Raw genomic sequence first — 13,764 nt, forward strand, 5'->3', positions numbered from 1 at the left:
CAATTTGTTTTTATTGGCTCTCTTGTGTGACATATACTTTTTGGATCTTAAAGTGCATAAAAGAAATGTATATGAATTTCCACTGGATTATGTGAACTGTGAATATTGTATTTCTTCACTTTGAGGAAAAAATGGCTCCGGCAGCACTACACCTGTGAGTAAATCCCAATCAAATCTCAAGTCCTCATTTTTCTGTCATATTCCAAGTCTCAATTCTACAACTTGGCATAAACACTGATTAAATCAACAATCTACCAGTAAGCAACAATATTTATTCTTAAATACATATACATAAAAACCCATTCATAAAAAGACACAAAGTGAATATCAAGTTTGATTGTTTGTGCTAAAATTGTCATATACATGGGAATAACTGGCTGTGGGTTATACGTTACATTGCATAGCTTGGATTGGCGTGTGAGGGATGTGACTCAAAAAGTGCATTTGATGTCAGATATGGTGTTATTTCCAAATTCACCAGGGCCAAAAAAAAAAAATTACAGCTGGGTCTCCACAGACTAATTGCTGTACAAACCCTCACATCCCTCACTGATTCATACATCTCCAGCTGATGTTCGTCACATCATCCAACCCTGATAAATATTGGAAATAAGTACAAATTGATGACTCACAGCACCATAATAAGACAAATATTTAGGAACACTGATCTCAGCATGTTGTATATCCAGAGCAGAGTAAGACACAGGTTTAACAACACATGTAAACAAGAAATTTCACCAGTGACAACATGAATGAGATAGCAGATTATATTAAATGTCTTAAACGTAACATTTTTCATGGTGACATACTGATCTGTAAGCAGCTATTTTGTTTGCATCCTTTGTTCGAAAAACTGAGTCAGAACACTGAAATCCCACACAGCACTAGTGACAAAAATAAAGCTTACGGGAACATAATGTGAGAAGAACAGGGGTCAGATCATTGGCTATGGATACAGTATTTGCATGTTCACAGCACCACACTTATTAGCAGTGTAACACAGAAGTGGAAAGTGGCTCCATAGAGATTCTCTACAGTCAACAGTAGTAAATTGTGTAACAACACACAGTCCATTCTCTATAAAATAAATAACTCCTGAGATGAGTGTCTTTATACATATGTACCCTAAAACTAGTGTTAATTAAAAACAAACATGAAACATGATGTCCAAAGTATTTTGAATGAATATGGCAACACAGTGGAGCGACAACACTGCGAGGATAGATAGCAGTAAACATTGGGGTGACAGAAGCCATGATGAACTGTAAACGAATGACAATAATAAGAATAACTGAGTTTACAAAAACACAACCAATATCAGAAAACCCCTCCCCAGAAATGATCAATATATCTAAGAAAACATTCCTCATCATAATGGTAACCAAAATAAAGAACAGTATACACAGTGAATGAATAAAACGTTCAGCTGGTTATTAAACATAAATTCCCACAGCAGTGGTTTTCATCCAGTAGTTTGATAGGAGAGCTACGCAGGTTTAGTTCACAGATAAGAAACAACTGGTGGCATCTTGTGTCATTACACATTGTGTAATCCAGAGTGACAGTCACAGCAAATATTTCAGGACAAAATTGTAGGCCTAAAGGCACAGTTCAGCCCGGGGTGAATACTAATCTACTCATGCAGCGTAGTCTTAAATGTTTTGTAGCCAAACATTTAGGCTATGGGTTCAATATTTATAATGAGTCCAATCTTTATCTTTCAATCCTCAATACTTTCCTAAATCCTCCGGTAATGGATGCACTTTAGAACAACTCTGAGGACAGTGAGTGAGATTGTCGGGTAATGCTGCATCCATAATGCAATCATAAGCTGCTAAATGCTTAGAAAATGCTACACAATGTGTGCAGGAATCTAGTGTCTCTTCTGCGAGCTGTAGAAAAGATGGTCTTGTTAGCACTAATGTTTCAGGAGATGCGCAGGAGTACCGAACTTCAGTGAAGTTTCGTCTGACAGGAGGACAGTTGTGGCGAACTACTCCTTTCAGTACGAGCAGTGACATCATCCGGCCCCCTTCAACCAAGGTACACACGCAGCACTAAATCTCCGACTTGGTCTGTGTGACAGTAGCTTTATTAGAAAAGTGCTCTCTGTGACTGGGACTGTCCTGAAGGGATATAGCTGCTTCAGGCACTTTAACACCATTAAGCCAGTGAGAGAAAAATGGAAATACCATGCTACCAGCAGCACAAGTTGGAATGTTAAGTGAGGACAGTGTATAGGACTGTTGTGCTGTTTTCTGTTGCAGTGACCAAGGTGCGTAATGGATCCAATACTGTAGAAATCCCCCCACACTAACAGGCACACACACACACACGCACAGACGCACAGACGCATGCACGCACACACACACACACACACACACACACACACACACACACACACACACACACACACACACACACACACACACACACCAAATAACGCATATGATCAATCTCAGATTTTTGGTGTTATGAAAGTAATTTAATACCAGTTAAAAATTTAGAAAAAAAAAAGAAAATCCAAAATGTTTTTTTTTTTTTTATAAAAGCTCCCACATACTCCTCATCCCTTTGTCCATCTGTCCACGCATGCATCCGTTGCTCAGACCTCCGAGCTGTTGTGGCAGTCTTGCATCCTCACCACCAACATGGGCTCTGTGCTGACAGACCCTTTCACCACCTCCTGCACCCCCTCCCTCCACCCCTCCTTAACATCCTTCTGTCTGGATCTCAGCACGAGCACCACGATGACAATGACAAGGACGGTCAGCAGCAGCCCCACCAGCGCCCCCACCACAGTCACCAGACCCTCCTCTTCCTTCTCTGCGTTCAACTCGCTAGGTTCAGGCCTGTCGACGAACAACTCATCCGACCCCGCTGCCCGCCGCTTGGTGCGGTCCAAAGCGATGTGCATGATATTGGTGCCACGGTTGTTGTCTACTCCGATATCCTCTGCAACCTCGGGGACTTCATCGCCAGCCGACCTCCTGGAGCGATGACCTTTGCCGCTCGATGCGGTCAAGACCAGATCGTTGCTCGTGGAAACCAAGGAGTGGTACTCTAGGCTGCGCTTTCCAATGCCTCTGTTAGCATTCTCTTTGGAGCGGACTGTGTAAATGGTGTGAATGTACCACTCACGGCCTGCAGCAACCTGAGGAAAACATGATTATGCATATCTTAGAATGTTCAATTTAAGAAATGACTGAAATCTGGCACACAGAAAGCAAACTGAATTGGTCCAAAATGGGCACGTCTTGCAAAATGAATCATCTATGGTAATTTTTGATAAAATGGGACCTGCTGGTGCTAAACTGACTCATTAGACTTTTGATTTCTGTGAGCTTTCACAGCCTTAAACTGACTGAATTTATTTGGTGATTAAAAATACAATAATACTCTGCACAGGATCATCAGTCAAGGAAAAACATACAGTGTATATACAATAGTGGAGTAACAAAGTCTACATGTTCCAAGCTCTCATGGTTGTTCTGCTTCACAAATGCACAGTCGCTCTTGCACTGAACAACAAAGTATCTCACGACTCAAACTTCTGGTTCACAATAAAAAGAATCAAGCAATTGGCTACAAGGAAAAGTAAAAATAAGATACCTGGAACATGGCTGCAGAATCCACTCTAAAGCCATCAGATCCTGGCTGTCTGACAAGGGACATAGCTGAAGGATCGTCCACTGCCAGCTTAGCATTAAAACTGACATCACCAAACCCGTTGGCCTGAGTCTCTGGCTGAGCCTTGTCCTGATGAGGTGTGTGAGATTGAGAGGGAGAAAAAAAAAAAAAAAAATCAGGAAATTGTAAAATATTATTTTGCATCCCTCCGTGTGCAGAAACTGCAAAAATGAAAAACCTGAATATACTCACAAGAATCTTGAATCTATAAAGCAATGACGGAGAATCAGCCAGGCAGCCGAATTCGAACTTGGTCGGGTTGTACTTCGGCACATATCCATCGGCGCCGGTGCAGAGGAACACTTTCTCTATGCTACAGAAGAAAGAGTCTCCCAGATTCTGCACGGGGTCCACCATCACACGGCCATAGATCGTATCACCTGAAATAAGAGATGAATCACATTTATGAACCCAAAGAGAACAGAAAACTATGGGTTTTGCTAGTGAACCACAAATTCATATATGTTCCTGCTAACCAATGTCAACAGCATTACAATGTTATTCTTCATATTTAATTTCTCCCTGGTTTCAGTTCATATCAAAGCAACCAGTAATCAATATATTGATTACACAAAAAATTCACATTTTCATACATGTGGTCAGGTTTGGTTTTCAGACAGCATATTTGTAAAATTGAATGCTTTCAGGCTTGAAGATGTCAGTTTCTATAAATACCATGCAACAATTTAAGTACTGTATATCAGACAAGGCCTAAATTGGCATAAACTCAGATAAATGGCTTCCTGAAAAGTAGAAAAATCAGACATTGCAAAAGAGACAAAATTATATAATGGAAATTCCACTTGTGGGATAAAAACATCTACAACTATTAGTTTACTGTAGCTCTATAAATTTTCATTGCCCAGATGATTAAAGTCTTTGGGGCTTGTAAGAGGGAACTTACCCTCTGAAAAGGCTACGTCACTCTCCTGACCGAAACCCATGGAGCCATCAGAGAGCCACAGGCTCCTCTTGGACAACAAGAACATCTGAGTGTTTAGACTGAATTCCACTGCAACCGGGTCGCTCACCTGAAGAAGGACGGAGATAGTTAGCGGGGGATAGCACAGCGAAGAAAAAGAGAGCCAGCGACAGAGAGAGAGAAAAACAAGAAGAAACCGAGAAGTCTTCCGTACTTGCTGGAATCTGATGTCTAGGTCGAAGGTGACTGGCTCTCTGGGACTGCAAACAGGTGGAACCGTGTACTCTGTATTCTGAGCTGTGGTACAGGGGATCAACTTCACAGTGTACGTCCCAGAGTAGTCTCTCACCTGTGTGGAGCAGAGAGGACAGATACACAAGGATCAGTCTGTTTCATGTCAGTAACACAGATTTATTCAGCGGATGTTTCAGGTTGTGCACCGGGACACACCCACACCCACACACACACACACACACACACAAAAAAAAAACATTTAATGCGGCCGTACTTACAGCAAAGTCAGAGGTGAATGTCCACTGCTGGACCGGCTGGTTGTAGGTGGGCTCACTCCTCATTAAGGTGAGGTTAAAGGTCAGGCCTGGGTGGTCCATGCTCATCACCATGGATGACATGGAGGTTGCTTGGTAACACAAGTTGAGAGGGGGATAAGTTCATAACGGCAGACTGATTTTCAACTGATAAGATAAAATGTGATGCCTATCAAGCCATGTATCTGTGTCTTCAGTGACTGTGAATTTAATGAGGAATAATATATGATTATAATAATCTGTCAGTCTCACCAGCTCGTTTAATTCTGCCTCCAGAATGAGACTCCACGAACAGACCCCTGAAACGAGCCTTGGTGCGGAAGTTTACCACCAAACGTCCCTGGTCATTGATGCGCATGCTGGTGGGATACAACGCACCTGGCGAAAATACACACAAACACACCAGATTCAACAAAACTGTTCTTTTTTGTGGATGACATTAAGTCCAGAACCTATAATGTTCTCACAGTCTTGGAAACTGACCCTGCAGCTCAGCCTGAGGGGGGCTGCCGATGCCGTCCTTCCAGAGAATGGCTGTGTCGTACACAAAAGTGAGGCGCAGCTCGGACTGCAGGTCGAAGTGCTGCCAGCCACCGGTTCCCACGGGGGAGTGGAATACGTACGACACGTAAAGAGGCACACGCAGGGTCACGTAGGACTGGACCAGGTTCAGCACCTGTAGGGATGTTTCCAACAGCGAGGAGTGAAGAACAAGCTTTCAAAATGTCTGAGAAAAACAAGCCAATACATTAAATGTGACCATCCTTGAATATTTTTTTTCTTCTCCCTGAATCAAGAGCAGTTACAACCTTAGGCTCAAAATGTTCTCAGGGAGTAAAAATTCATCATCGACAAGGCACAGTGTTTAAAACAACAAGAACTCCGCAGTAGATGCTGTATGACAGCAGTTGTATTATGCCTTTAGATTAAGGGTGACTCTAGGTCGCTCAGCTATAATAAGCAGTGAGAAGATGTAACAGATGAACACACTGTTCTCCTCCACAAGGTGTTTGAACTCACTCCTACTCAGAGCTGTCAAAGATGCATAAAAGTCTTCCTGTGCTGTGCAACAGTGGACGGTGATGTGGGCTTGTATTGTTCTTTTCTATCTTTGTTTTTTTTTTTTTATTTTTTTTTTTAAGTTTTCCAAGTATTTAAAAACTTAATAATTCACACTGAACATTACTAAAGCAACAATCTCTAGAACATAATGGTAATTACACAAACATCCGATCACATTTTCTTTGATTTATAAAGCTGAAAATAAACTGTTACAAATCTACCCAACACCTTTTCTGGAAAAAAAAAAAAAAAAAAAAAAAAAAAAAAAAAAAAAAAAAAATCCAATACAACTTAAAGCCTCAGGTAACATGAAATTTTTAGCTGTATTTACACAAAGTCATCCACTAGGTGTCTCTGCTCACCAACATTATTTCAGCATTTTTGTGAGACCTGAGAGATGTGCCCACACACAAGTTTGTCAAAGCCACTTTGTCTTAGAAACTGATTGAAATTGCACAATATTATCTTTGTTCGACTAGAAGTGAAAACATGTCAATTTGCATAGTCAATTACCAAACGGAGAACTGGGCAGGAGATTAACTGGCAAGAGAAGCTAAGAAAAGCAATTTGGCACAAGATGTTTTCAGTACGAAAAAAAAAAAAAAAAAAAAGAATGAATGTGATTCCTAATCCTCTCATTCTCCTTCCTTCTCCCATCAACTATTCTTTATCACTTGAGTACATATATAGCAACACCCAATCTTATTTATAAAAAAACTTTTCTAGCATTACACAAAGTATCACTACATTAAGAGTAGATATAATATATTTGCCAACAGAGAGAATCTCCACCAAAAGCCTGTAATTCACTACCCAATTTACCCAAAGCCAAATGAGAGATTAAATGACTATAAATTGAGAGACTAACCACCACAGCCTGAGGGTTTGAAAAAAAACAAGGATTTTACTTCAACAACCTCCTAAAATAATTTTATCCTGACTGGAACAGAAAGGAATAAATAAAGTCGCTGTTCACCTGGAGATTCCAAATTACAATAGACATTTTCAACTGTCTTGAAATTTCATCATCTTTTCTGCCTTCAATCTTTCAATCTTAGATCTGCATGTAAAAGTTGTGATGAAAAACTGAGAATAAAACTAAGATCAAGCTCATTAAAGCCAAAATTCAATGTTTTTCTTATCAAAAATAGTTTTGTCTTTTGCACTTCGGAGGTCACTGAATTATCTAACTCTTTCTGTCCTCTTCTATTTGTGCACCCTGCTGGAGCTGCAAGATTGTGACTGCTTCGTTTTCTTTCTTACTTTTTTTTTTGGCACTCCTTGGAAACCTAGTGTATCGACTTCAATTAGAATAAGATTTCGTAAAGCGAGCTTGTTCACAAATTATTCCAAAGTTTATAGTCGTAAATCAATCTTTGTAAATCTATATGAGAAACTGAAGGTTGTACATGTGTAAAATGATTTCTATTGTTAAAAAGCAAAGGATGATGATGATATCAGTTATGAAGTTACACAAAGAAATAAAGAAGCACTTTTGTGAACATCTGTATATAGATTTCAAGCACAAAACAGTGGTGAACTCAGCCCTCAAAGATCCCACACCCTGACGCTACAAGTGCAAATATTAACCCTGTTTTCACACCTGAATTTGACTGGACAATGACACTCCAATCACAAAGCACTTTGAAAGAGGAAGTGCTTTTGAACATGTGTGAAAAAATGTGTATTTTTATGTTCAGGGTCACACGCTGTGCGGGACCTTTGAGCTCTGAATTTCACACATAGTTTTGTGCTTTTTATCTGTATTCGGATGTTCATAAAAGCACTTCTTTATTCAGTGTGTCTTTGAGCGACCTCACCACTGATATCATTTGTTCACAGAGTATATTTACAGTCTCTGTATACAAACACAAATCTTTTCCACACACAAACTTGTATTTCTCCTGCAGATTTACAAAGGTTGATTTACAACTATAAACTTTGGAGTTATTTGTGAACATCAATTTACAAGCTTAAAGTCCTTTTGAGCCTAATTTGAGCCCTTAGAAGCGACACTGATCTCCCTTAATGAAAAGGAGGTCTTGTGGATGATGGGAGTCATGTGTAACTATGTGTGCCAGGGGTTCTTGCTGTAACTGGGGACAAGTACCTTAATTTCTTATTTCTTCTTCTTCATCTACACACACGCACGCACGCACGCACACACACNCACGCACGCACGCACGCACGCACGCACGCACGCACGCACGCACGCACGCGCACACACACACACACACACACACACACACACACACACACACAAAACCCACACACACACACACACAAAACCCACCCACACACTCAGCAGTCTGATCAGCAAGGAGAAGCTTGTAGATCAAAGGCTGAAGGAACAGAAAAGGGCAGCAGGACATGAGCAAGGGAGCAAGGGTCTGTTTCCTAATGCACAACAACAAGAGGCAGGAGAATACTGGAGCTCTGAACACAAATAACAACTGCATCATCTGTTGCAATGATACAACAATAGCAAACAACCACCAAGGGTGGGTTAGCGTCTAATTGACAGCCGACAGTAACGTCAAAATTCAACAGGGCCGTCTGACTTCTATGCCGAGGTGTAGTTTTACAGCAGTGAAAGAGAAACTGAGCAAAGCCGCCTGATAGGTAAGTAAGACTTGTGCCCTTCACCTTGACAGGATGTTTGTGTACTCAAGCTATCCACGGCTCCAAATCAGTTGTTTTGTCTTTCAAGATTTCACAGATTTCCCGTGAGTCTAAGCTTTAATGCTCCATGTTGATAGCAGTGGTAAGCGCTAAGGGAGAGACTGACAGGCTGGAAATACTTTGTTTGAGTGTGTACATTTCTGTGTACGTATGAGTGCATGAGCTCTAAAAGTTGCCAATCACATGGCGGGATGCAGAGCTGGCAAACACACACACACACACACACACACACACACACACACACACACACACACACACACAAATATGCAATGAATGAGACACAGGCAAACAGATATGGTGCCGCTCTGTCTGTGCATCCCTCTCACTCAGAGGGCTGTAAATAAGCTAAACATACAGACAGAAAAACACACAGGTGGACACACACACACACACACACACACACACACACACACACACACACTCACACACACACACAAACAAAGGCTAACAGTCAGGCAGATGTACATACAAAGCCTAGATTAGAATTTATACATTGTGGACATATGTACACAAAAACACACACACACACACACCTGTCCATCAGTCCCTATGGTGCCTCCGCAGTCAGTGAGCAGCTCAGACATGTGGTAGTAGCTGGTGAACTCCCAGAGACAGGCTTCCAGGTTGAGGTTTTTGTAGAAGCGCAGTGTGCTGTTCCCTCGCAGAGAGCTGCTGAACTGATAGGGACCCGCGTCTCCCATGCTCTCGGGTGTGCGCGTCGAAGCGGTGATGAAGCCGTAACCGGTGGTGACCTCGTTGTAGTCAAGCAAGTTGGAACAGCGGTGGTTTCCGACCCGGGTTCCATCAGGACTGAGCGTCAGGTCAAAGTTCATGAGAGGTCGAGTGGAGATTACCGGAAGCATGCCTGCAAAGCAGAGAGAGAGAGAGAGAGAGAGAGAGAGAGATGATGTGATCCTGAGCGTGTCCAACTACCTTTGATATGTGAAGTGAGAGAAATGATTATTTCAAAAACTAAGAGGAAAGAAATAGTTGAGCGAAGAGGGCAAAAAGTAATGAAAAGAAAAGCAGGGGAGCAACAGAAAAAAAAATGAGGAAGGAAACCTGGAGGAGGCAAGGCAGAAGGAAACTGATTAAAAATCAAGAAGGGAATGTTAAGTAGCGGGTGTGCTGGAGGGTTTCTACAGCGGGGTTCGATACAACCCGGCAAGATCTATATTCTGGCTGTCACGCTCCTGAGGATCCCCAGACGTGAATATTACACACACTACATTACACTTCACTTCATCTGTGGTACGAGTCCTGCCTCCAGCTTCTACCCACCATCTATGTGAGGCATGGTGACAGTCACTTTGATGAGGTTGGGATGTTTCGGGTCGTCTGCTCCAGTGTACCGTAGCTTGGCAGAGAAAGGCTCAGCGCCAACGGTCCCCATCTTACGCGGTTGACACATACCTTTATAAGACAGAGGAGGAGAGAGACTCTGAACACAAGGACAGACTTCAAATCAAGGGCTATGTTTGGATCTAGAGCTGGTTACTTATGCGATAAATCCACCTTTGCTCATTTAAGATTGTTATACATGCTGTTTAATACATTTTCTGCCTGATGTGTCACTGAGTCAGACGGTGGTTTCCATATTTCTAAGAATACCTTGCGACCACCCTGAGACAGAGAGCCTGAACTTGTTGCTTGGAGTGAGCGCTGCATACTGAAATAGCATAGCAACAGAAAGGAGGTTATTATAATTCTATATTATACTATATTATACTTCTATGTTTCAAAATGAAACCCAACTACATTTATCTGACAGTTTAGTTTCTGGTATATTCTGGTAAGATTTTACGTCCACATCATATGATGACCTTTTAAAATATCATGCATTGTTACAGATTAAACTAATGGTAGATAAATTAATTTAAATTAACTCCACCCTAACAGTAAAACTCTACTTACGCATTAAAGCATCAGAAATAATCATCCAATAAAATGATAATTAATACTATAACACTCTTAGGTTTTGCTAATACTTCAAGTAACATTTTGAATGCAGGTATTTTACTTGTAATGGAGTATTTTTACATTGTGGTAGAGGAACTGAAGACTGTTTACCACTTAGCTCAGTGCAACGAAAATAGGAACAAAAAGCTGCTTTGTAAATGCTTGTCTTCCACTGTTTTAGGTGGATTTTTCTTTTCATGAGTCTGTTACACAACTGTGCCGTACAGCAGATACTTTTCACTCGAACACACTATCCCTGAACCTTTATGATGCTGAATGAGAACAAAGTCCTTTTGCTAATGTGTTTAATCCCTTCTCTAGAAAAAAACTGGCAACACAAGATTTAAGAGACGGATGTTTGTTGTTCCGTCCTCACCTTCCTCCTGGCTGATAGTGACAATGGGGCTGCTGAGCTCTAAACCTTCATCCCCGTTAGAATTAACAGCCCTAGCAGCACACTGGACCCTGGAGCCTGCCTGGAAGTAGACTGAATCCAGCGTGATCATCTTGGAGGAGGTGAAGAAGGTGTCAAAGTCCACCTCCCTCATGGGACTGGTGACGCCATCGGGGCCAGCAGGGGCGCTGATGAGCCAGCGGTAGCGGGTCAAGGTGTTGTTGATGTGCTCGCTGACACAGATAGAGCCCGTCTTGTCGTAATCTGGGTATTTCGTGCTGCAAGCCTGGAGGACGGATAAGGAATACAGAAGGAGTGGGCGGATGGGCAGGGACAGCAGAGGGATGGGAAAGCAGACGCCGGAGGACAAAGGGAGAGAGAGGTAGAGAAGACAAGACAAGGGAGCGATTGTTGCCAAGGAAATCCAGATGTTTCGGTGTGTTATGCTTTCCTATTCGAATCCTCAAAACTTCTTAAAAGAGAGATAGAGAGATAGAGATATGGCATGGAGGCATAAGCCTTGAAGTGTTTCTGTGGATTTAAACCTGTTGACACTGTGCCTCCTTGTGCAGCGCTCAATACTTCGGTTTTGACAAGACTACTTCATTTTGTCCTCCCAGGGAACCTCCTACGCAGCTGACCACGACACAGGGAAACAAACACACACACACACACACACACACAAACACACACACACACACACACACACACAAACACAAACACAAAAAGAGCTCCAGCCACACATAGAATTCACCTGAGAATCAGATGACTTAACACATCAGGAAAATCCATTTAAGTGCCCGTATTCAAGAGTGGTTCTCCTGTGGGTGAAAGAACGAGGACTGTGGCCTACTAAACTGTTTAATGTGTGTTTTAAGGACAGACTCTGGAAGGACAGTTTAACTTTAGCAGAACAAAAGTACGGATCCTAGGGGGATAACAATGTGCCTTCCACTCCCAGAGGATGTGGGTCGTGATTAGGTCCTGCTGAGTCATTACAGAAAAAGCCTACCATGCCCCAGAGTTACAGTTTGCCAGGTGTTGCTGGAGTGTGCGGGTTTTGTGAGTTGAGTTCAATTAAAAAGACGTCCTCAAATCCACTTCGTATCGTTTGAGGTTGACTCACCGTCACGCAGATGACGGGGTAGCCGGCAGGTGGGTGGAGGTTGTCCGGTGTCCTGGCAACATCGTCGTAATGGAACAGAGACACCACGTGAGGCAAGGAGGGGAAGGTGACGTCAGCCATACTGTTGGTCTCCTCGATGTAAACTATAACTTTAGTTACCTGTTCCACAAAAAAAAGAGGTGCAAGACCAATGAGAGCTACTCACACAGACACAATGAATTACAGTCATCACAGAGCTGGATGTGTTTGCATTCTCACAGTCACGGCTGAATCTTGGTTTCTCTTTCTACTCATATCTCTCTGTCTGCCTCTTTTCTTCTGCTCGCTGAACTTTTTTTTTTTTTCTCTCTCTCTTAGATAATCTATTATTTATTGTGAAATGTTTTCATCAGTCTTTTGGCTGCAACTACAGTAAAGTGCTGCTGTTGTCTGGGCTGGGACACCCATGTAAAAGAGATCCCTGATCTCAGCGGGAGTGACCTGGATAAATATGGGTCAAATCAGGAAAAAATGAAACGTTTCTTCATCTCTTTACTTTTTCATCAGGCTGCAATCCCATAACTGTCTGTGTGGATTTCGTGTGATTTGCTCGGTTGCGGGCATGAGCACGTTCCTGACCTGTGTTTCAGCCACCATGTTTTCATCCGGCTTCAGGTGGAGAGTAAAGGCCTCCCTCATCTCTCTGACGCCGTCAAACAGCACCTCCACCTCCACCACGTGTTCCTTTTCCCCTTGTTTAAACTCGATGTCTGTGGAGACACACGCGAACACCAGAGAAAGCGGTTTGAAATGCAGCTCATTAAGTGCACATACAGCACCAACGGTGTAATGCATAAATAGCTCTCTGACATTTTTGTTGGTGATAAAAGTGGTTCAGGTGATGTCAAAGCCAAGTTTTGCTGAGTTTAGTTTTCCACAAAAAAGAAAGAGAAAAAGAAAAGTCTCACGGTTTAGCCCAATTCATGTTTTATTGCTTCAGAGGAATATATCACTTTGCTAAAAAGCAGTGCATGCACATTACTATTTGCATACTGCCAAAGGTGGTCCATCTCCTTGCAAGGAAAGTAATAGAGCTTTGCATTAGAACTGTGCTGCACTGAGAAAATATTGCACAAAATGAGAAATTCAGCGCTGAATGATTCAAAACTGCTGGGACATTCGCACTATTTGAACAGCGGGGCCAGGCAGGTATGATTTGAATAGACTGAATGTATTTCACATAAATATTTCAAGCCTTGATTAAGCAAAGAAAGGTTCCCTGCACTAAAAGCTGAGTGGATGGAGAGGAAGATTTCACCCTGCTGACAAAGCATGAAGAATACTGAAATTCAATCAAAAATTACACGATCCTCCACTGGACTATTGAAGAAATAATCTTTCC

General features: G+C 42.1%; 1 protein-coding gene across 2 annotated transcripts in view; it reads right to left on the bottom strand.

Annotated features, from left to right (window-relative positions):
- Positions 1–2,605: 2,605 nt before the first annotated feature.
- Positions 2,606–13,764, bottom strand: part of frem2 (FRAS1 related extracellular matrix protein 2) — a 58,536-nt gene continuing 47,377 nt past the window's right edge. The window contains exons 12-24 of one of the 2 annotated variants that reach the window (XM_022738961.1): positions 13,002–13,132; positions 12,384–12,542; positions 11,240–11,543; positions 10,186–10,317; positions 9,438–9,769; positions 5,644–5,836; positions 5,413–5,538; positions 5,125–5,252; positions 4,827–4,961; positions 4,595–4,721; positions 3,883–4,070; positions 3,613–3,759; positions 2,606–3,154 (exon numbers count right to left, since the gene is read on the bottom strand). In XM_022738961.1, the coding sequence (XP_022594682.1) occupies positions 2,606–3,154; positions 3,613–3,759; positions 3,883–4,070; positions 4,595–4,721; positions 4,827–4,961; positions 5,125–5,252; positions 5,413–5,538; positions 5,644–5,836; positions 9,438–9,769; positions 10,186–10,317; positions 11,240–11,543; positions 12,384–12,542; positions 13,002–13,132 (2,651 nt within the window). Of the gene's footprint in view, positions 3,155–3,612; positions 3,760–3,882; positions 4,071–4,594; positions 4,722–4,826; positions 4,962–5,124; positions 5,253–5,412; positions 5,541–5,636; positions 5,837–9,437; positions 9,770–10,185; positions 10,318–11,239; positions 11,544–12,383; positions 12,543–13,001; positions 13,133–13,764 lie in introns of both variants that reach the window. The other variant, XM_022738963.1, reaches the window with a different exon arrangement.

This window comes from Seriola dumerili, unplaced genomic scaffold, assembly GCF_002260705.1.
Source record: "Seriola dumerili isolate Sdu_G_001 unplaced genomic scaffold, Sdu_1.0 BDQW01000040.1, whole genome shotgun sequence".
Classification (NCBI taxonomy): domain Eukaryota; kingdom Metazoa; phylum Chordata; class Actinopteri; order Carangiformes; family Carangidae; genus Seriola; species Seriola dumerili.